This window comes from Pogoniulus pusillus, chromosome 40 (assembly GCF_015220805.1).
Source record: "Pogoniulus pusillus isolate bPogPus1 chromosome 40, bPogPus1.pri, whole genome shotgun sequence".
NCBI lineage: Eukaryota > Metazoa > Chordata > Aves > Piciformes > Lybiidae > Pogoniulus > Pogoniulus pusillus.
The window spans coordinates 8680032-8704112 of NC_087303.1; the positions used below are offsets into that span (position 1 = coordinate 8680032).

General features: G+C 46.7%; 1 protein-coding gene across 1 annotated transcript; it reads right to left on the reverse strand.

Moving 5' to 3' along the window:
* Positions 1-22011: 22011 nt before the first annotated feature.
* Positions 22012-22953, reverse strand: LOC135191930 (olfactory receptor 6B1-like). The gene has a single exon (XM_064174617.1). It carries the CDS (start codon positions 22951-22953, stop codon positions 22012-22014), a length of 942 nt encoding a protein of 313 aa, XP_064030687.1.
* Between the last annotated feature and the right edge of the window lie 1128 nt (positions 22954-24081).

Here is a 24081-nt window from a genome sequence, read left to right on the forward strand (position 1 = left end):
CTTCTCGTTTAATCTGATCAAAGGCTGCTTGTTGTTCAGGTCCCCACTCAAAATTGTTTCTCTTACGAGTCACATCATGCAGAGGTGTGACAATCTGACTGAAACCAGGAATGTGTAGTCTCCAAAATCCCACCACACCAAGGAAAGAAAGTGTGTCCTTCTTACTGGTGGGAACTGCCATAGTAGAGACTTTGTTGATCACATCCTGAGGAATGTAACGGCGACCATCCTGCCACCGCACTCCCAGAAACTGAATTTCTTTGGCAGGTCCTCTTAATGGCAAAACCTGCTTGCAGCAGAATGTCAATGATTTTGTTACCTTTCTCGAAGACTTCCTCAGCAGTTTGGCCCCACACAATGATGTCGTCGATGTACTGGATGTGCTCTGGAGCTTTACCTTTCTCCAGTGCATTGTGGATGACTGAATGACAGATGGTTGAGCTGTGTTTCCACCCCTGAGGCAAACGATTGAGCTGGTACTGGATTCCTCTCCAGGTGAATGCAAACTGAGGCCTGCACTCCTTTGCTATGGGAATAGAGAAGAAAGCATTAGCAATGTCTATGGTTGCATACCATTTAGCCTCCTTCGATTCCAGCTCGTACTGGAGTTCCAGCATGTCCGGCACAGCTGCAGTCATGGGTGGCGTCACCTCGTTGAGGGCACGAAAGTCAACTGTGAGTCTCCAGTTGCCCGTAGGTTTGCGCACAGGCCAGATGGGACTGTTGAAAGGTGAATGAGCTTTCTTGATGACAGCCTGACTCTCCAGTTGACAAATCAGCTGATGAATGGGCAACAAAGAGTCACGGTTAGTTCTGTACTGCCTGTGATGAACAGTTTGAGTAGCAATTGGCACCTCCGGATCCTCTATGTCATGATGTCCTACAACTGCAGATTCATCAGAAAGTTCAGGTCTAATGGACAGTTTCAATTTATCATCCTCAATCTCTACAGATGCTATTCCAAAAGCCCATTTGTGACCCTTAGGATCTTTGAAACAACCTTGTCTCAAAAAGTCAATTCCCAAAATGCAAGGTGCATCAGGACCAGTTACAATAGTATGTGTCTTCCACTCTTTACCAGTTAAACTGATCTCAGCCTGTATCTTAGTTAACTCTTGAGATCCACCAGTGATTCCAAAAATAGAAATGGACTCTGTCCCTTTACAATTAGATGGCAATAAAGTACACTGAGCACCTGTGTCAACTAAAGCCCTGTATTTCCGAACTCTTGAACTGCCAGGCCACCTAATGAATACATTCCAATAGATTCGGTTCTCTCCACTATCCCTTTCCTCCTCCTGGCTGGAGGCAGGGCACCCCTAATGCTGAACATGGCATGTAGGGTGTACACAGTGATTGGTGTTGTTGTGAGAGGAATTGCAACTGTTGGAACAATTGAAGTTGCTCTCAGGAGCTGAAGAAGTGACAGCTACTTTTCTGGCATTATTGCCTCTGATTCTGCCACTCTGCAGATCCTTGACCCTCTTTGAAAGAGCTGAAGTAGGTTTACCATCCCACTTGTTCATGTTCTCACCGTATGTGTCACGCAGAAGTATCCACAGTGACGCACGTGATTGCTGCTGTCTAGGTGGAATTTGTCTCCTCCTAGGCTGAAATTGCCTTGTAGGAGGTGGGCGTCTGTTCCTGACTGCAGAAACATGCACCCATTCAGATGATGCCGGAATGGTATCCTTTACCAGATGGGTAATGTTTTTAAGATACTCCTTCAGTTCTTTCATGCTCTCCTTGATGCCATATCTAATACCATCTTTAAGCTCTGTAGTCATAGTCTTTATGGCACAGATTATACCAGAATGTGACAAGCTGTCCTCAATCTGCCTGAGCTGATCAGTGAATTCACCAACGCTGAAAGACCTTCCATTATCACTCCTTGCTAGAAACTTACTGGCCAAGATGTTAGCATAGGATGAAGGAGCAAGCTTAATCAGCTTCTTCATGAGACCTGTTCCCAAAGGAATATCGTCAGGCTCATGTGTGCCATGATCTCCATAAAGCACTTCCTTCACAGCAAACTCCTTCAGAAGCTTAATTCCCTGCTCAATGGTGTTCCACTTCTTGGCAGCCCATGGCAAATCATCTCGGGAAGGATATCTCATAGCCACAGCCAACAGAAGGCGTGTCCACAAGCTAACCCTACCAAGAGGACTTGCTAGGTGTTTGTCCACTCCACTCTCCTTAGTGAGTGGTCCCAGCTGCTTGGCAGACTTGTCTCCTACCTGCAGAGCATTAGCACCAATGCCACGGCATCTCACTATCCAGCTTAGGATTGGCTCACCTGATTCCCTTGTGTATTCCTTCCTAACTTCCCTGACCTCTCTGAGTGGATCCTTGGAGCCCTGGATGTCATCTTCCACCTCCTCTTCCACCTGTTGATCAGGTGGTACCGGGCCTAACAGAACCTTCCTCATAGCATTCCTAAACTCATTGGAACCATCCTCTCTCTTGGCAGCTAACCTCACAGCGCTCCTCTCACTTGAGTATTGTTGTCTCAGCACATCTACAAGGTCTCACAGACTAACTATCTCCTCCTCCTCTTCTCCTTGCTGATCACCAGAGGTCCCGTCTCTTACATCCTCCTGCGAGCCACAGGGGCATGCTGCTGCCCCATGGATAACTTACTGTCCTCTAGGACTCCAAAGTCTTTCTCCATGGAGCTCCTTTCCAGCAGGACGACCTCCCTCAGGTAAGTGAGAAGGGAACTGTTTCTCCCTTGTGAATATAAAGGGAAGATTTATAAAAAGTCTGCCCAGATACATGACTTCTAATTGATATCAAAGTTAACACCTGAGCACAGTTGATTTTTGACAAAATATTTTCCACATTGCTCTCACAACTCTTTATTGAGAACCAAAGGAACAGGAGGCAGGTAGCAAAACATCAAAATCATGACTTCTGATTTCTCATGGAGAAGTCAGAGGCTTTTTTGAAAGGAAATACAAGACAACTGCATAGTTTTGATTGAGTAGGTCCACCCTGCAGATGTAGTTAGTGAACTAGTGAGATTCTGGAGAATGTATCCTCCCCTTGCTGCGAAATTGTGAGCCCTCTCTGTTGAGTGATCTGGAAGAACAACTCTTTCAACTGGAACCCTGAGAGGAAATGAGCTTTTGAACAGGTCAAACAGGACCTGTGGCTCAAATAGCTCCTGTGGCAGGGCCTTGGGACAGGCCAGACAGGACCAACTGTGATGAGTGTGCTCCATACCACACTCATCACAGCTGCAGTCTCACCTGAAGCCTTTGGCAGAGAGATCTAGGGTTGACCTCCAGGGTTTTATAGCTGGGGCTGTGGAGGATGCTGATACACCCTAAATGAAAAGAGAACACCAGCTGCTCTGGAGGCCAGAATGGATTTATGAAGGGGAAATCCTGCTTAACTGACCTGAGAGTCTTCTACAGTGAACTGACTGCCTGAAGGATGATAGGAGATTTCATCACAGCTTTTCACACTCTAGCCTGCCACATCCTAGCAGACCAGTGAGCAAAGCATGGACTGGCTGGATACTTGAGTGGACTGGAAACTTGCTGAACTGCTGTACTCAGGGGGTTGTGATCAGAGGCTCAAAGTCCAGCTGCAGGCCGGGCACCAGCGGAGTACTTCAAGAGTCACGATGAGGTGCAGTAACACAGAATATATCACAGAATATATCTGGTTGGAAGAGCTGTTGAAGCTCATCCAGTACAGCCCTTGACCCAGCACTGAAGGGTCAACACTAAACCATGTCTCTAAGCAGCCTCTCCACAGGCTGCTTGAACACCTCCAGGAATGCTGATTCCAGAACTGCCCTGGGCAGCCTGTTCCAATGTTTGAGAACCCTTTCAGTGCAGAAATATCTCCTGAGGTCCAGCCTGAGCCTCCCCTGGTGCAGCTTCAAACTATTTCCTCTGCTCCTGTCACCTCACTCCAAGGAGAAGAGGCTGCCCACATCACTCTACTCTCCCTTCAGGTTCTGTTTAACTATTAATGCTATTTAATAAGGTACTATTTAGTCTTCTCCCTGATGAGCTGGATGATAAGACAGAGTACAGAGACCTCAAGAGGCTGGCCAATGATCAGAGGAACCACATAAGTTTCTCAGAAGGCAGTGCCATGTCCTGCAACTGGAGTTACTTCACACTCCAGTAAAGGCTGGAGAGCAACTGGCTTCAGAGGATATTGAGGTCTCTGTGGCTTAGTAGGGTTCACCAGCTCCAGTTGCACAGGATTCTGTCTAGTCATGTTCTGAAATTCTCTGCAGGAGAAACACCACAACCTCTGAGGAAAATCCCTGCACACATAGAGTGAAAACGTTCACACTGGTTTAATTTGTGCCCATGGTTCCTTGTCCTGCTCTGTCTTGGAGTGGAAACATTCTTTCCCTTCAGGTGTTTATCTACATTTATAATATTCCTTCTATCTCTTTTCTAAGATAAACATTTTCAGCTCTCTCAGCCTCTCCTTACAGGACAGATGCTCCATGCTCTTTGTGGCTCCTTACTGGACTCTCTCCTGTGTATCCTCTCTCTTGTGCTGCACAGCCCAGGACTAGGCACAGTACTCCAGCTGTGACCTCACCAACACTGAATCAAGTGGAAGCATCCCATCATCCACCCTGCTGACAGTGCTTTGTCTAATGCAGCCCATGATACCATCTGTCTTCTTTGCAGTAAGGGCACATTGCTGACTCTTGTTCAACTTGCTGGTCACTAGACCTTCAAATGGAATTCAAACAACATCACACATGTGGCTTTAAAGGGGGGTGTTCAGCTACAGAGTGCCCTTTGCTAATTCTCAAGGAGAAGGGGCTGCAGGAGCATGAAGTTTCCATTAGCTACCATCTCATATCAACCAGCATCATGTGTTCATGAGAACTCCTTTGAGCGTCATGGGGTAACAACCAGACATGCAGACACCTGCACTGAACACTTTCAGATGTTTTAGCCAGCTAGCTGGAGCCATCCTCATGGGAGTAACCATTCAGTTGCCTAAACTGAATGCATGCAATGAGATGAAATTCTCACTAGACTCCATTAAGACCACCAGTCTCTGAAACAGACCAAAGTCTGCTCGTCAGAAGTCCCAGGTACAGTTCTGCTGACCCTCCTCTTCACTTTTCCCACAACTGAGTGTTGAAGGACGGAGACTGGTGTGGCGAGAGATCGGGGCACTGAGAGTCGACTCTGTGGCTACTGTGCAGCAGTGCGTTTTATTAGGGCGATGCAATGACTTTTATAGCCCCCAAAAGGGGTGTAGACAACTAACTTAGCTTAAGATTGGTACAAGTGGAAGGTACAGATTGGCTCCAAGTTAAGTGTAAGGCAGAGATAGGTTAGCTTACAGTAAACACCTTGAGGCTCCCACCCAGGGGGGCTGGCCAGGGTCAGCCCCCTGGGCTGTGCCTGCCCCAGGGGCCAGCAGATTCCACCCCCTGACAGCTGTGCGTGGGTTGCTCATGGTTCTCAGCCTAGGCCCCTGGGAGCCTCAAGGCTCCAAGGACACTTCTCATCACAGGGTCTGATGTTTACATTCCATACTTCGCTGCAGGAGAAAGCTTCCCACAATACCCCCTTCTTTTCTTTGAGCAACCCACGTTTGATCTTATGTGAGCTGTGTTTGGTAGGAGTGCAGGTCAATGGTGCTAAGGTGAGGAGAATGCATTTGTTAAGAACTTTTGCTAGTAACAACAATCTGGCAAACCGGCCACCCAAGCCCCATTAATAATCCCAAAGGCTACTTCTGCAAGCGACAGTGAGTCAAATGTTCAAAAACCCAAAAGTCCAGACGAACATCACAGCTTCTGGAGAGTGCAAGTCTGTCACGTCTTCGTTAGCTCACTGTGGTAGCCGATGTTGTGGGCGAGTGAATTGTCCAGTATCTCTCCCATAGCTTTGAGTTCACTTCATAATTCTCAGAGATCTTGATGTTTCCACTGCAGTCCTCAGCTATGAGCTGCGTCTGACTATTGTGCTTAAGAACTACAAACCCCCAAATACAATACAAGGGTGCGCCTTAGATGTTACTTTCAGACTACCCCTCTAGGCCTTTTCCCACAGCTCTTCATTTGCTTCAAGAATTTAGGGCAGTGTTCTTTCATCCCTTTCAGGGCCCTTGCAAGAGATAAAAAATCACTTTCCCATCTTGTGCCAATTTAAGTGGGCTTTGGCCTTCACCAAAGGGACCAGACTGAATCTATTCCATTAAGCTACAATCACTGAAGCTCATGAAAATACCCAAATTCATTAGCCAAGATCCAAAACCTTATAATCCAAATACTCATAACCATCATCTCAATGATTCTCCCAAGATCTTACCACAACTCTGCCATCTGAGCAAAATTTTCTGCTCACTTCATGAGAGGACAGGCCAATCATACTCAAGCTGGTATCCACCTTAAGGCCTGTACGGACAAGTGATGAAACATAATACGAGCACATTCAGTACCTAAGCTGACAAATCCACTGGTCTTATTTGTGTGATGTGTCCAGAGAAACTGCAGTGTTTCTCCATACCTCTCTCCTTATCTTTCTAGCTCCTCTTCCTCCTCGCCCTTCCTTTTTTTTTTTTTTTTTTTTTTTTTTTTTACTGTCTACTGTGCAACTATATAAAAGACAAAATTCTACAACATTTCTATATGTTAAGGAAAAATCCTATAACTATAATACTGTCTTAACCTATAAGCCTAGCAAAAGAGAAAAAAAAAGGGGGTGTGTGTGTGTTAGAGAAAATATGGTACCATATTATCCTTAGTATAGGGGAAGTAAGCAGGAACTTATGAATATAAAATATAATGCCTTACCATAGTATACCAGTATAATATCTATCAAATGCTAGTTATACTCTATCATGATTGCCTAAGAATTACTGTGCTATTAACTTTATCCTAAAAAATCCAATACAATTAATAAGCATCACTATCTTATCCAACAAGTGCCTAGAGTACAAAATATATTACAATTAAAGTCAGAAAAAACGGTAAGGTTCCAGAGTCCGATATAGTCATCAAGACCCCAGTCTATGTCTCGGGGAATCAAACAGGCTATGTTTGCTGTCCATCCGGCTGACTTGGCAGAGGGTTGCTGCTACTGCAGCGTGAAGGAACCCATAGGGGACCTGACTGGGTAGAGACACACATATACCCTCGTCCCAGATAAATCACGGAGGCCGGACCTCCCCATAGTCCTGTCTTGGGGTCCTTATACATAACTGCCATTTGCACTGGAGGTGTTCCCTTTTGTACCAAACCTGAATGCACCTCTGCAGGTGGTCCTGGATTGTCACCAAAAATACACAGATGGTTAATAACAAAAAGGGCCTTGCTCATGCGTTCAGCCGGGTCAATTATGTCCCGAAACTTTTCAAGGTAACCTTTTATCACCCGATGGGCACGCTCGATAATAGCCTGGCTCGTGGGTGAATTGGTTATGCCAGTGGTGTGAGTAACGCCCCATTTTTGCACAAACCTCCGAAACTTCTCACTGGTGTACGCAGGGCCATTGTCTGTTCTAATTCTTTCTGGCACACCCATCACCGCAAAGCACCCTGTTAGATGTTTGATAGCATGAGCGGCTCTCTCTCCTGGCAGCAGCATTGCCCACATATGTTTGCTATAGGTATCAACAGTAACATGGAGGTAATGCAGTCTGCCAAAGGAGGGAACATGAGTAACATCCATCTGCCACAATTCTAAAGCCTTGAGTCCTCTTCGGTTCACACCTGATCCTAATCCCGGCCCCATATGGCTGCAGACCAGGCAGGAACATACAATGCCCTTGGCATCATTGTTAGAGATCTGAAACTGGTGTTTCAGTCCTTTTGCATTCTGATGAAAGGTAGCGTGGGCTTCTCTGGCTAGGGAAAATTGATCAAGTGGGGCAGGCCATCCAGGTAGTGCCACTAACCTGTCAGCTCTAGCATTTCCTTCCCCCAGACCTATCTCCCACTTATGACTACGGATACGAATAATGCAATATGGAGCCGTTCTCTGGGCTATGGTAGCATATAGTGAACGTAGTAGTTGGTATAGGCGCTGATTCTTAACCTCTCTGATAGAAGAGTCCTCGGTTCTTCGCACCACTCCAGCTACGTACATTGAGTCAGGTACTACATTTAAAAGGGGGCGTCGAGCCAGTTAACTAGGGCCCACACCACTGCGGTTAATTCCAGGGTTTGCAAGGAGTCCATGGCCATCCCCTGCAAAACGTGTTTTTGCCACCCTGTCCTTGAGTGCCATACCACTGCAGCCTTATGCGAGTTCCTTCTCGCATCTGTAAATGCATTAACCGCATTCTGCAAGGGAGAAAGAGACTGCTTTGGCCTAGTTATCCAGTTTTGCTGACTCATCTACCAGAGTGTGTTAGACTTCAACATCTGTACGGAAATGTGGCCTGGGAAACTCAGAAGGCTGGTCTGCAGCTCCTCTGATTGGCATGAAAACCATTCCAGGTCGTCCCGTTTGATAGGTAGTCTTATGGTATTGGGTTCTGTTCCAGTGATGTCCAATAGCCGTCTCCTGCCCTTCTTGATCAATTGGGCTATCGCATATGTCTGTGTCTCTATTGTTTTTTGCGGCTGCATGGTTGTAAACAACCACTCCAGAACAGATAGTTGGTCCTTCGATCGAGATTTGCACTGTGTGATAGCCCCAAAGATACAGTGCTTACCCTTAATTATAGATAGGTCAATAGGCACGCTTGGGTCCACTCGTTCTACCCATCTGCTGGTGATCATGTCACTGAGCTTCTGTATAGTCTCCCACTGTAAGTCAGAGAGTTCGACCTTTTTGGCAGGGTCTGTGCCTTGTAGCAGTGGCCTCAAGGGTCGTAGGTCATCGTTTGTGAACCCTATAACAGGGCGCAACCACTTCAAGTCCCCCATCAATGTCTGAGCATCTTTAAGTGTGGTAATACTGGTAGTCAGCTGCAATTTCTGGGGACGAATGAGGTTTTTGGCTATGTGCCAGCCCAGATATTTCCATGGAGCTTCCCTCTGGATTTTTCCAAGGCAATCTGAAGTCCCACAGCCTGGAGTTTCACCATGAGTTGTTGCAGATGAGCATCGAGGAAGGACTCCGGCTGGGCTATTAGGATATCATCCATATAGTGGTAGATGATGGCTGTTTTCCACATCTGTCGAATGGGACACAGCGCAAAGTTGACGTAGAGTTGGCACATTGTTGGGCTATTTTTCATTCCCTGGGGCAAGACCACCCAATGGAAGCGGTGTGCTGGATGCTCCTTGTTAATGGCCAGCAAGGTAAAGGTGACACGCCGACAGTCTGCAGGGTGTAGTGGAATTGTAAAGAAACAGTCTTATAGATCTATGACAAGTAATTCCCAGTTCTCTGGAATCATGGATAGCGAAGGCAGGCCCGGTTGAAGAGCACCCATAGCTTGCATTTGTTCGTTAATGGCTCGAAGGTCATGTAGGAGACGAAATTTTCCTGACTTTTTTGGTATTACAAAAATCGGGGTGTTCCATGGGCTGGTTGAAGGTACAATATGACCCACAGCAAGTTGTTCCTCGACGAGCTTGTGTGCTTCTTGCAGCCGTTCTTTTCGCAGCGGCCACTGATCTATCCAGATCCGTGTATTAGAAAGCCACTGAAGTTTGATTATGGGCGGCTGCCGTCCAGTGGCCGCTGCTGAAAAATTACCTGCGGAGTAGTTATCACGACTCCCATCTGTATCATGACATCTCTACCAATCAGCGCATTCACGCCTCGTGGGAGAGGCACGATGGTTGCAAAGACGTGGCCTGTCCTCTCATCTGTGGTTATACTGATTCTCTGTGAACTTGTCAGAGTCTGAGATACTCCACCAATGCCTTCAACACCATCTTTGGCTGGGCTTGCTGGCCAGTGTGAGGGCCATGCAGGTGTGGAAAAGATGGTCATATCGGCACCTGTATCCAGGAGGATGTCCATAGTTATTGTGTCCTGACCATTAGTAATGATAGCTGATGTAAACGGTTGTTGAGTCAGGGGCAGGGTTAGCATGGCTAAGCCACCCATAGATCCAAAACCTTGTTCTCCTCTTTGTGGCAAAGCAGGGCCCCGGGCCATGTCCTGTAGCAGGTTAGTCAGTGGTACCAGTTGAGCAACGCGACTGCCTTCTGGCACCACAATAGGTGGGCTGTTAGTGTATGCAACAATTTGTATGATTCCAGTGTAGTCCTCATCAATCACCCCAGGAATGACCATCAGTCCCTTTAGCCCTGCAGAGGACCTTCCCAGGAGTAATGCGCCGGTGGGTTTGCCATTTATCACTAATGGGCCTTTCATGGAGGTAGCGATGCGGACTGGGCGGTTGTCAATCAAAGTGACGCTCACTGCTGTTGTAAGATCCAGCCCGAGGCTGCCGGAGGTTGCTGGGCAGATAGCATCGGTGGAGCAGCGACTTGTGTCCTCGCGCGGCTGCCTGTCGCGCTGCACTGGTAGTTTCCCGAACGCCTACAGGCTGCAGTTGCATGAGTGTTAACCTGGCAGTTGTCACACCAGACCACAGCCTGTAGGCAACGATCACGTGAGTGTCCAGTTAGGCTGCAGCGGAAGCAGGGGTTCCGTGGGTTGTTGGCCCGACGGCCACAATTCCCTGCATCCACGGATTGCAGTGCTGCCATTACGAGCTGCGTGTGTTTATCCAGAACTTGATCCATTTGGTTTGGAACAAATGCCTGCTGCTGGTTTGTAGGCATTCGAGCAACTCACTCCAACATATCATCCACTGAGGCCTCCCTAGGCAGAATGGACAATATCTGCTTGGTTTTATTATTAGCATTCTCAAAAGCTAGGGTTCAAAAAAAGGCTTGTCTGGTTGCAGCATCTAACTCAGTGGCTGCGTCAACTGCAGCTGCCAGTCTATCGATGAAGTGGCTGTAGTCCTCACTTAAGCCTTGCTTAACGGTGGTATAGCTAGGTGTTCTTGGTTCTGTAGGTACCATATTAAAAGCTGCTCGGGCAGTTGTCATGGATGCATGGTGCCATTCAAAGGGATGCCGTATCTGGGTGTCCAGTGAGCTGAAGGCCCCCTTTCCCAGTAGTATGTCTGCTTGAACATTAAGTAAGGGGTCGCCTAGTTGTTGTGGCTGCTCCACCACCTTCCTGCACTCATCACGCCATGCCCTTTCCCACAACATAAACTGGGGTGGTGTTAAAATCAGTCTCGCAACAGTCTCACAATCTGCTGGGCATAGCACATGGGCGGAAAAGATGTAATTCAGCAATTGCTTAGTCGGTTGTGAGTGCAAACCGTGGGAAGATACTGCTGTTTTTAATTGCATAAGAAGCTTCCAATCAAGAGCTGTGTGAGTGGCTCACGGCTGTCTCTCTGTGGTCCGTGCTGCCATGACTGGGAATGCCGCTGCACTCTCCAGAGCAGCAGCTGCCTCCCAGTCTCCTTGTAGCAGGGCGTCACGAATAATGGCACGCCACCAATGCTGTGGATGGGCGGGTGTAAGCTGAAGAGTCTTTCCTGTGACTTTTGTAGTTTGTGGTGCCGCCGAGGGCTGGGCATCACCAGGAGGTATTATTTTAAGTTTCTGCAGGCCGTCAGCAATGTTGTCAATAGCATCGTCAGCATCAGACTGTGAGGAGTCACTAGCATCCAAGTTAATCACGGGCGGCGGTTCCCAGGCTTGAGAGGAAGGACCGGCTTCCGCGGCGGAAGCCCACCTCGGGACCGCTGCAGCTGGGGGAGCAGATGGGAATGTAGCACAAGGAGTTTGCGCCGGAAGTGGCAAGATGGTAGCAGAAGGCGGGAGTGGGGAAAATGGACCACAGTAGGGCAGCGGCGCTGGCAGCAGGGGGGCGGGCGGCTGCACTGGAACGGCAGGGACGTCGGGAACGTCTTGGAGAAGCAGCACCGGTTGTTGAGGCAGCGTAGGGTATAACGGAGGGTTTTGGGTCGGCGGTGCCGCCTGCTGGGGCGCCGCAGGCTGCATCGGTACATCTTAAGTCGGTGGTGCCGGCTGCTGGGGCGCCGCAGGCTGCATCGGAATGTCCTGAGTTGGCGACACTGGCTGCTGGGGCACTGCAGACAGCATCGGAACAGTAGACGCACTGGGGAGGGTCATCAAAGGCACCACCGTACCCGGGGAAATTTTCAGGTTGGAAAAGAGGGAGCTAGCCGGTGTAACCAGTGCCTCTATTGGTCTCTCCCCCTGAGTGTCCAAGCCATCAGCAAGCCATGCTGCCGCCATAGCTGCAAGGGTCTGTTCCATTCTATATTTCTTTAAGCAATTGGTGACATCGCGCCATTGCTTTTGCACTCTTTTGGCCGTTTTGTCACCATCAATAGCCTGGTCAAAAATAGTATTGCCACAGCAGCGCCATTCGGATTCATCAAAAAGAGAGTCCGAGGTTTGAAAGTGTCCTATTACTAATCCATATGCCAGTAAGGAGGTCAATTTTTTCTTCGACATGGAGACTCCTTGCTTTTCCAAAAAGTTCAAGAGGAGAGAAATCGCTACTTGTTTATCCAAAAGTGCCTGCGAGGTCGGTTCGCAAGTCCCCCAGAGGGAGTCGCTGATATGTTGAAAAAGCCGCGGAAGAAGGGGGGGGCAGCTGGGAGGCTCCATGTCAGTGGCAAGGTTCCGTAAGCACGCGGGGGGGGGGGGGGGGGGGGGGGTGGTAGTGTTCTGCTTTCCGGTGGCAGCTGCTCCGGGGAGGACCTGACTATGCACGATTACCGCTCCCAGGACATGCCCATCTGTATGGTCGCATTCATCGTCACGACAGCCACCGTTATTAAAGCACCCCCATATCTATGAGTGGTTCCAATCTTCAATAAGCGCCTATCTCTATAGCACACCCGTATTAGCAGACACTGTCCCCCGTGGTTAGTAATGGGTCAAGTGAGAGAGAAGAGAAAAAAGAAAAAAAAAGGGAAAAATAGCGCGTTTCCCCAGCAGGGGGTATAGTAGCATCCGATCTCTTACGTTTCTGCCAGCTCCTTCTATGTGGAAGCGAAGCGCTGCTTCAGCCCCTCCCTGAGGCTGCAACAACCCGGGGGCTGAGTGCAAGGCTCCGTTCTTCGCGGCCTGCAGGCCCGGGGTTGCGGCCTAGCAGGCCGGGGGTTGCGGCCTAGCAGGCCGGATCTGTGCAGCCTGCAGGGCCCGGAGTTGCAGCCTAGCAGGCTGGGGGTTAAGTGTAAGGCAGAGATAGGTTAGCTTACAGTAAACACCCCCTGACAGCTGTGCGTGGGTTGCTTATGGTTCTCAGCCTAGGCCCCTGGGAGCCTGTGAGGCTCCAAGGACACTTCTCATCACAGGGTCTGATGTTTACATTCCATACTTCGCTGCAGGAGAAAGCTTCCCACAACTGAGGACTCTGGCATTTCCTAATCACTGTGTCCAAGACAGCCCCCAGCTGTTACGTCACCCACTAGTCCTCTGTTCTCAGACAGCAAGTCCAGGAAATTTTCCTCCACACACTCGAGGAACCTCTAGGACTGTGTTGTATTTCCAGCAAACATCTGGGAAGTTGAAGTCCCCTACAAGAACCAGGGACAATGATTGCAAAACTTTTGCTCAATGTCTAAAGGATATTTTGTTTCACTTGTCTTTTCATGCTGGCTGGGTGGTCTATAACAGAAGCCCACCATGATGTCTGCCTTGTTGGTCTTCCCCAGATTCTTGTCTATGTCATGGAGGGGTATTCTGCCACCTATGGTAATTGTGGCGGAGAGGACAAATAATTGGTGTGAGATAATATTCTATAAAAATATATATTTATTAACTTCAATCTTCTGAACTTTCGCCACCCCCAACCACTGTATTTTAATATTAATATGGATCTACATGGTTATGAAAGACATTATAGGAATATCTCAAACAGTAACTTATTAATAACTAGAAAATATTCAAACAATAAACAGAGAGAGGATTTTCCCCACGGCTTAATGCTGCTTGGGGTCAGTATGCTGCTTGCCCAGTAAGGTGGGCTGAAGCTCTTTCTGCTCCATGGCAGGAGGCAATAGAAATTACAGAGGCATTAAAGCACTTACTTACAAATTCTTATTAATTATCAATCACCCTCTGGAGCTACGTCACAGCCTATTACAAGTGTCCAATCTTCAGGGAAGCTTTGCCTGTGGACTTTGAGGCTGGAATCCTCCCGGCTTCAGGGGAAAGGATAGTCTTTCAGGCTTCTGGGGAAATTACAGTCTCTGACATTGTGCTGCTGGTTTCTTCTGGATGCTCTGTCCAGGGTTTCTTAGGCAGGACCTCATGTGCAGAGGGAGCACAATGCCATGCCATCTCAGCACAGTCTCATTCTGGCCAGCAGGCCAATCGCATGCAGAAAAGTGGGGTCTGCTTCCTGGTAACTCAGTGGCAGTAGCATGCACCAGGCAGTGGGTGTGCAAGTGTGCATGGCTGCATGGGAGACTCAGCTCCACATAGGCAGGCTTAGGCATAATAATGAACACAGGCAATGCGGGGGAGCCTGAGCACTTTGTTTACCTGTGTACCCCCATTTATTAAATGTGGGCCGAGATTAGTGGCCCCTTGGCCACTAGAATGACCAATCAGGTTGGCAGTTATCCAACCACACCATAATAGGCAAAAGCCACAGGCCTGAACCTTCCAAATATGGGAATCACGTGGGCCTTACACTAGACAGGCATGATCTGGGTGTGTGTGGGCTTACAATGCCACATTACACAACTTGGACTCTGGGCAGGCCAGACTTTAAGGCACCAGGTCTGTTGTGCCCCTTTGTGCTCATTATTTGTGTTTACCTCTGGTTATGGGCAGAAAAACATGTCCAGGCAAGGCAGAGCATGAATAAGCCTGTTTTTTGGGCCTATGGGCCCTCCATGACAGTCTATAAACACTGTGGCAGTTTGGGTGTTACCCGCCCCCCCCCCCCCCCCCACTTTAGAAATCACCCAGACTGGACTCAGACGGCTCTGGAAATATGAATGAAGCTATTTATTTACAGCTAGCACAATATACAAGCAGATATTTACAATATATACAGTTACATACAGAAATATACAAGGTAAAAGGTAATACAGAAACACAACTCCCCTCCCAGAAACTTGAGTCCCCAGGAGGGGCTCTCAATCACCCCTTCGCCTTCCCCCTACCCCTCTCAACCTTACCCCAGTCCCAAGGAAGAATTGAGGTTTGGCCAGAGGTTAAGAAGCAAAGTGGGTTAGTCCAAATGGAGGGTGACGTTAGAGAGTAAGATGTAGCTCAGCCAGCAGCCCCAGTGAGAGTGAGAGAAAATGGCGAGAGTGTTATCTAATGTTTTCATTTCTTGTTCCCATACTTCTCAGCGAGACTGTGAGTGAAGTAGACATTACCATTGTTTTGGTCGCACAGCCTATGATCTAGTCCTTCTCACCAAAACATTCTAGCTAGGCTCAAACTAGCACAATCCACCCCTGTCTACTTCACTCAGAGTATTGCTGAGAACTATCTGATCTAATCTAAATCAATATTTACACTAATGAATATCACAAGTTCAGTTCACACTTCATTCTGGCTATCTCAGGTGTAGGTGATTCAAAAGCTCAGAACGGTTTGTCTCCTCACAGGTGAGACGAGAACAGGGACTCTCAGGTGACATTGGGTTCATGCTCATGTACTGTAGATTCTCTCATAGATTCTTTCAGTGTTGGACGCCAATGGTACCTAGAATAGAAAACTCCTAACAGCTTGTATTATACACTCTGAATTTAGACTCTCTCAACTAAAGTTAGATTTCTCTGTGGAATACACTGGATTTCACCATTCTCCTGCATTACCCAGTAGGTGTGACCAGGACCTTCAGCAGAAACCACCCCTCAGACAGGTTTCCCTTTGCCCAAAGGAGAAAATACCCAAACAGTTTTCCCTAACAGATTCTTCTCATGTACAGCAGGAACTTTATCACCGTCTACTGTTTGGACCAAATCTGATTGTGCAGGTCCTGCTCTATTTACTGAACCTCTACTATTTACCAACCAGGTAGCTTGTGCTAAATGTTTGTCCCAGTTTTTCAGAGTTCCACCCCCCATGGCTTTAGGGTGGTTTTCAGCAAACCGTTGTAGCACTCAATCTTCCCTGAAGCTGATGCATAGTAGGGTATGTGGTAGATCCACTCAATAGTGTGCTCTTTGGCCCAGTTTTTTTCACAAGATTGTTCTTGAAATGAGTGCCATTGTCTGACTCAATTCTCTCTGGAGTTCCATGTCTCCACATGATCTGTCTCTCCAAGCCAAGAACGGTGTTGTGTGCAGTTGCATGTGGAACTGGATAGGTTTCCAGCCATCTGGTGCTGGCCTCTACCATCATTAGCACATACTGCTTGCCAGAACAAGATCGAGGTAAAGTGATGTAGTCAGTCTGCCAGGCTTCACCATACTTGTACTTTGACCATCGCTCAAAATACCATAAGGGCTTGATTTGCTTAGCCTGCTTAACAGCAGAACAAATGTCACAGTCATAGATGACTTGGGTGATAGTGTCCATGGATAAGTCAAATGACCTATCGCATGCCCATCGGTATGTTGCATCTCTGCCTTGATGCCCAGATGTATCATGGGCCCACTGAACTAAGAACAGTTCACCTCGGTGTTTCCAATCGAGGTCAAGATCAGAGTTTGCATCAACTTGAGAAATCTTAGCATTTCGGTCTGCCTGCTGGTTGTGTTGGTGTTCCTCAGTGGCTCTGCTCTTAGGCATGTGTGCGTCTACATGCTGCACCTTCACTTGAATTCTCTCCAGCTGTGCATCAGTTTCCTGCCATAAATCAGCACACCAAATAGGCCTCTGCCAACCATTCTTTTTCCACTCCTTTAGACAACCCCATAGAGCATTGGCTACCATCCATGAGTTGGTGAAGAGGTAAAGGATAGGCCAATTTTCATGTTCAGCCACATCAAGAGCAAGTTGGACAGCTTTTACCTCAGCGAACTGGCTGGATTCTCCTTCTCCATCTCTCACTTCGGTAACTCTCCTGGTAGGACTCCAGACTGCGGACTTCCACCTTTGCATGTTCCCAACAAGACGACAGGAACCATCTGTGAACAAAGCATAGTTCTTTTCCTGATCAGAGAGATCACCATAGGGAGGAGCTTCTTCAGCACGAGTTATTTTCTCCTCTGGAGGTTTGGAACAGTCTGTGCCTTCCGGCCAGTTGGTGATCACCTCCACCAGACCTGGTTGATCAAGATTACCCATTCGCGCTCATCAGGTTATCAAAGCCATCCATTTAGACCAGGTTGCATCTGTGGCATGATGCGATGATGAACCTTTGCCTTTGAACATCCAGTTTAGAACTGGCAGTCTAGGAGCTAAAAGCAATTGTGACTCAGTTCCAATCACTTCAGAAGCTGCTTTCACTCCCTCATAGGCTGCTAGAATCTCTTTCTCAGTTGCAGTGTAATTTGCCTCTGAACCTCTGTAACAACGTCCCCAGAAACCAAGTGGACGACCACGTGTCTCATTTGGAGCTCTCTGCCAAAGTTGGACCATTGTCACTGGCAGCCGTGTACAGAATGTTTTTAATGTCCGGACCAGATCTCACAGGTCTCAAGCCCACTGCATGGACTACTTCTTGCTTGATCTGATCAAAGGCTGCTTGTTGTTCAGGTCCCCACTCAAAATTGTTTCTCTTACGAGTCACATCGTGCAGAGGTTTGACAATTTGACTGAAACCAGGAATGTGTAGTCTCCAAAATCCCACTGCACCCAAGAAAGAGAGAGTGTCCTTCTTATTGGTGGGAACTGCCATAGTGAAGACTTTGTTGATCACATCCTGTGGAATGTGACGGCGACCATCCTGCCACCACACTCCCAGAAACTGAATTTCTCTGTCAGGTCCTTTGACCTTGTCTCTCTTAATGGCAAAACCTGCTTGCAACAGAATGTCAATGATTTTGTTACCTTTCTTGAAGACTTCGTCCGCAGTTTGGCCCCACACAATGATGTCATCGATGAATTGTATGTGCTCTGGAGCTTTACCTTTCTCCAGTGCATTGTGGATGACTGAGTGACAGATGGTTGAGCTGTGTTTCCACCCCTGAGGCAAACAGTTGAACTGGTACTGGATTCCTCTCCAGGTGAATGCAAACTGAGGCCTGCACTCCTTTGCTATGGGAATAGAGAAGAAAGCATTAGCAATGTCTATGGTTGCATACCATTTAGCCTCCTTCGATTCCAGCTCGTACTGGAGTTCCAGCATGTCCAGCACAGCTGCACTCATGGGTGGCGTCACCTCATTGGGGGCACGAAAAACAACTGTGAGCTTCCAGTCTCCACTAGGTTTGCATGCAGGCCCGATGGGACTGTTGAAAGGTGAATGAGCTTTCTCAGTGACAGCCTGACTCTCCAGTTGACAAATCAGCTGATGAATGGGCAACAAAGAGTCACAGTTAGTTCTGTACTGCCTGTGGTGCACAGTTTGAGTAGCAATTGGCACCTCCGGATCCTCTATGTCATGATGTCCCACAACTGCAGATTCATCTGAAAGTTCAGGTCTAATGGACAGTTTCAATTTACCATACTCACTCTCTACAGATGCTATGCCAAAAGCCCATTTGTGACCCTTAGGATCTTTGAAACAACCTTGTCTCAAAAAGTCAATTCCCAGAATGCAAGGCACATCAGGACCAGTTACAATAGTATGTGTCTTCCACTCTTTACCAGTTAAACTGATCTTGGCCTGCAACTTTGTTAACTCTTGAGATCCACCAGTGATTCCAAAAATATATATGGACTCTGTCCCTTTGCAATTGGATGGCAATAAAGTACACTGAGCTCCTGTGCCAACTGCAGCCCTGTATTTCCGAACTTTTGATCTGCCAGGCCACCTAACGAATACATTCCAATAGATTTGGTTCTCTCCACTATCCCTTTCCTCCTCCTGGCTGGAGGCAGGGCACCCCTAATGCTGAACTTGGCATGTGGGGTGTACACAATGATGAGGCCGATTTTTATAAAAGCTTAAATTATTTAATATTATATACACTAGAGATCCCCCTCCCCAAATCTATTTGCAACTACCCCACGTAAGTTCTTTATATGCGGTTTGCGAATTAAATCATGGAATGACTATGTACAAGAAATCAGGAATTTTAGCAACAGTTTGAAAGAATTTAGGAAGAGAGTCTGTAACTTGAAAATGACGCTGATAGGCTTATTGGGAGATTATTCTGGTTCAGATCAAGTTTTCAGTTACTCACTGACTGGGTTCAGTTCTGGAAAGTCCCAAATATCGTGGATTTGGGGCTCACTGTTTGAGCTTCTGCGGGTCCGGGCCAATCTGGGCATTGGCTTCCAAGGCTGGCGGGGATCGGAGCGCTGCCTGTAACCATGCCATCTCGAGCTGGTTGTAGCTTGGTTGCTGCGAATGCCGAGCGAGTGCCGAGCTGTGCCGTGCCATGCGTGTGTGTGTGCGAGCAAGGGTACCAGTGAGAAGGAGAGCGAGAGCGTACCCCAAAAAGGTGCTCAATTAAGGCAAATGCAGCATTTTTATAGTGTCCAGAAGAGGTGAATCCATCAAAACTCGGACAAATACACGTGAATAATACAGATTGCTTTAAAGTTGTAATTAATTCACACATTGGCTAATTTTTACCCAAAACAACCTGTGGCACCACCCAGGGGTCAGCCCCCAAAAGATGTTCGTGGGTGCTCACAGTGTCTAAAACCCCAAGGTCCTTTTCCCAAAACAAAGTAGGTGTTTACAGCCTGTGTCCTGCCAGGGAGAAACTCTCTCACGGCTAGAAAACAGCGGCTGGGACAGCAGCTGTCGTCATGCAAGCAGATAAAAGCAGTATTTTGACTTCTCAATGGAAGGCCTTTTAAGTCATAATTCTGTCCAAATGAGGATTCTGCAAGAGGGCTCTGCTACCCTCCACCACAGACTTCCTGTTGCTACTTCATGGCTGCCTACCTGAGTGATCAGCAGTGGATGGTGGTCTGAGGGCTGCAGTAGAGAAGGGAGCTTTCTTCTCACGTCATTAACCTGATTACCATGAAGGTGGCAGATTTCTTGAAGAAATGGGTCTGGTCTGCATACCCAGCCTTCTGCTTCCTTCAGAAGTGAGTCACTAATGACAACAACCTGGTTTTTATTCTTTACTAAAGAGGTTTTGATGCAAGTTGTAGAGCAACTGAACCTCAGCAACATCTCCACACTGGGGAAACCATCATAGAATCGCAGAATGGTTTGGGTTTGGGTCCACTAGATTAGGTTGCTCAGAGTCCTGTCAAGCCTGAACATTCACTTCCCCTTGCAGAGCATTGTACCTGCCTTGCAGTGGTATCTGGGAAGGTGAGATAGCTGCAGGGAGACAGCCACTTGTGGTGCCTGTTGTGCCAGACAAGAACTTGTGGCCATCGCCCACTATCCTCTAAGTCACCATCTTTGGTCAGGTGGAGAGATCACAGGGAAGGCTTCATGTCATGAGCTCTGTCTGCCTGCTAGGCTTGTTTCTGTCCAAGAGTCTTTATCTCTCACACATTCCGTAATGCTCCTCAACCTTCTTACCTCCTCTCAGAGCCTCATCAGTGAGCATGGCTGAGAGTGCATCACTAAGCACCCTAGCGCCATACTCACTGCTCCTCTGTGGGCCTCCATGGGCTGCAAGGGGACCATGTCACTGTGATCTGTCCTGGAGCTGGCTAGAATTATCTCTACCCAGCTTCAGGCAACTTCTCTGCACATCCCCTGCTGCCAAAACTTTACCACATAAACCAAATACAAAGATAGAGCCAAACAAGGATAAAAGATACAGTGGTCTGAAAGAGATTGCCCCAAACCTTGTCGATGTGAGTCATTTTGCAACAAGTGACCCCCCAGTGGCTATGGAGAGGTTGGCAGAATGGAATTGCTTCAGACACATAATTACATATATGGGAATAGTTTAGCTCAGATTTGAGGATTTTACTTTAGTTGTCCTACATATATGTGTCCAAGTGTAATGTGAGGGTTAAGTTCAGTTATTAATTATTTAGTGGTGTTCAAGAACTCCTAGAGCTTACAGGACATGTTCACAGCACTGGCAAATATGACACAGAACTTAAAGAAAAATCACATTTTCCTTGAGTGTCAGCTGGAGACCAACTGGGATTGTCTTAGGTAATTTAAAATTGTATTAGAACTGTCTCTCTAGACAAGGTGAATTACAGGCTGGAGAAACTCTCAAGGCCTACAGAGCAATTTGGCTCATATTGAGGTAGAGAATGGGATATGGCCATTCAGCATAGAACAGAACAGTATCGTAAGATGGACTAAACAGGCCTTATCATGGCTATCATTAAGATTAATGGTGGGGTTTGTAACTAATGATTGTTTTACAGAATAGTAATAGCTATGAAATAATTCATTCAAATATTAAAAATTCTGTAAGTGCAGCAATGCTGTTAGCAATAATAGCACCTAACGGTGATGTATTTTTTGCTATCTTGTCTTTATCAAGTTTGTTTATTATTAGGAAAATGGGAATTTGAAATATGTTGATTTTCAATATTCATAGCAAATTACAGCAGATCATGGAATTATTAACTAAATAACAATTATTAACTAAATAACAATAATGATAACTAAATAGGTAATAATAATGTTCACTGTTGCAATTTAAGACCAATGTATTCCTTAAGAATAAATAGTATCAGAATGCTCACCACTCTTTCAATAAAAGCATTTATTGTGTAGCCTGTGTGTCTTTACCTGAGCTGGGCATTGCAGACCCTTTCTGCAAGTGTTCTACATCAGTCTAAGAAGAGGCACAGAATTATGTGACATCAAACTAGAAGTCAGCAGTAGATGCCTGCTTAAAACTGTAAGGTTCAGATTTGCATTCCCAAAAACTCTGAAATAAGTCAGTCCAAACCCATGTCAGAGCAGCAGGACTGCTGCTGCATCACACGTGGCAAACATAGTTTTAACTCTTCTGTGTACAGATGGTGGTGATACTGGAGCCCAGATTCTATGACTGGGCACACTGCACACTGTATCTGACATTGCTTCTAGTCCATGCCAGTCAGCTGACTCCTATCACTGACAGGAATGCCATTCCTTCAGGCCTGTCGCTGTGCAGAGCAACTTGTGCCTATGATGCTTCTCAGAATCTCTTTCACCTCCTTGTTCCTCAGGCAATAGATTAGAGGATTCAGTGCTGGAGTGAATACAGCATAAAAAACAGACACTATTTTGTTGAGGTTCAATGGATGGATCCTCCTGGGCCTGGCATACATGAAGAGAGTGGCTGAGAAGAAAATGATGACTACAGTGAAATGGGAGGTGCATGTGGAAAAGGCTTTTCTCCTTCCCTGGACAGAAGGCATACTCAAGATAGTTGACAAGATAGAGCAGTAGGAGAAAATAATGACCAGAAGAGGAACCAATAGGATCACCAAGGCTAATGCGAAGTCCACTGTCTCTGCAAGGGACATGTCAGTGCAGGAAAGGTTCAGGACTGGAGAGATGTCACAGAAGAAGTGGTTTATGACTTGTGGACCACAAAATGTGAGGTGTGAAATAAAAGACACCTTGATCAAGGAAATGGAAAAGCCTCCTGCCCAAGAGAGAGTGGAGAGCTGGAAGCACAGCTTGTGGGTCATGATGGCTGGGTAGCGCAGGGGCTGGCAGACAGCCAGGTAGCGGTCATAGGCCATGACAGCTAGGAGCACACATTCAGTACACATCAGGGAGATAAAGAAGTACAATTGAGTCATGCAGCTGGAAAATGAGATGGTCATGGTCTGTGACCAGAACCCAAGCAAAAGCCTAGGCAATGTTACAGAGACATACCAAATCTCCAGGAAGGACAAGTTCCCCAGGAAGTAATACATGGGCTTATGGAGGTGCTGGCTCTTTGTCACCACAAAAATGATGATTGCATTCTCAGTGACTGTTACCATGTAGATAATGAGAAAGACCAAGTGAAGTAGGGTCTGGACCTGCAGCCCATAAGAAAATCCCAGAAGAATGAACTCATTGATAGCAGTTTGGTTCTTCATTCCATACTGAAAGCCCACAGCTATCTCTGCAGGTATCAAAGCAGAATAAAAAGCACATGTAAGAGTCCCACAAAAATAAGTTTACTTGAAGAATTAGGACACTTAGTAAACTATTTCATGCAGAAATTATTTTTGAAGTAGAATCAACATGTCTTGCAAGTATGAAAGAGTGCGAGGGACATGTCTTTATTTCCAATCTTTTCTTAGTTTGATTTCAATAACAACACTGAAAAAAACAAATTAACAACTCACAAACAAGAAGAAAACACACCAAAACCAACCAACCAACACCACCCAAACAATACTTGGCAAAAACAATCTCTAGAAGCCCTCTGTAATGCACACGCTTTTCATGTAGGGTGGAAGGTGGGAAACCACAGACACTTTTCTTGCTGACATTCACATTGCTGAAAACAAACCCACAAAATCTGAGGTGGAATATAGATAAAAAAGACTCAGATGACAGAGTGATGCTAACTGAACAAAGTCTTTTGAAAATGTTGCACTTTTCTCATTTCCTGTTAGGACATTATTCACCCCTGTACTTTTCTGTGACAATAGTATACCCTGAGAGGCCACTCCAAAGATTACAACTCTCTTCAGATTTCAGGAGTTTATTTCAGTAAATGATGTTCAGTGAGCATGAAAAGTGGCTCCTCTAGTGGATGATTCCAGTTTTATCGAACACCTGCCCTTGAAAGAGAAAAGTAATTCTTTCTGATTTTCAATTTGCACTTGGCTCTGATCTGGACATCTATCCAGCAGATTTACCTTGGTAATTTAAAGCAGACATTTCAGGGTTCTATTGGCTGTTTTGTTCTGGATTACTTTTATAATCAATGCGTATCTGCTTAAGCCTTTAACTGAGCACAGTACTACACTGTACAATATTGCCTGCATCTAAAGCTCCTCTCAAAACTTATTGAGCATCTGCCCTCCAGAAAAGCCTGATTGTCTTTGTGGACATTTTAGTGATCTTTGACTGATCCTGGAACAGTTTTTTGTATTGCAACTGGTTAGTCATGGAGGAGACAAGGTTTATTCTTGCTGCTTTTAAGGGGAAAAAAGGGCAAATACTGAAGAGATGAACATACCTCATTGCAGTCTGCTTACTTTGAAGCGTCACAT

Excerpts from the sequence above, each read along its gene's own strand:
- LOC135191930 (XM_064174617.1), bottom strand. The coding sequence starts at position 22,953 with ATGAAGAACCAAACTGCTATCAATGAGTTCATTCTTCTGGGATTTTCT.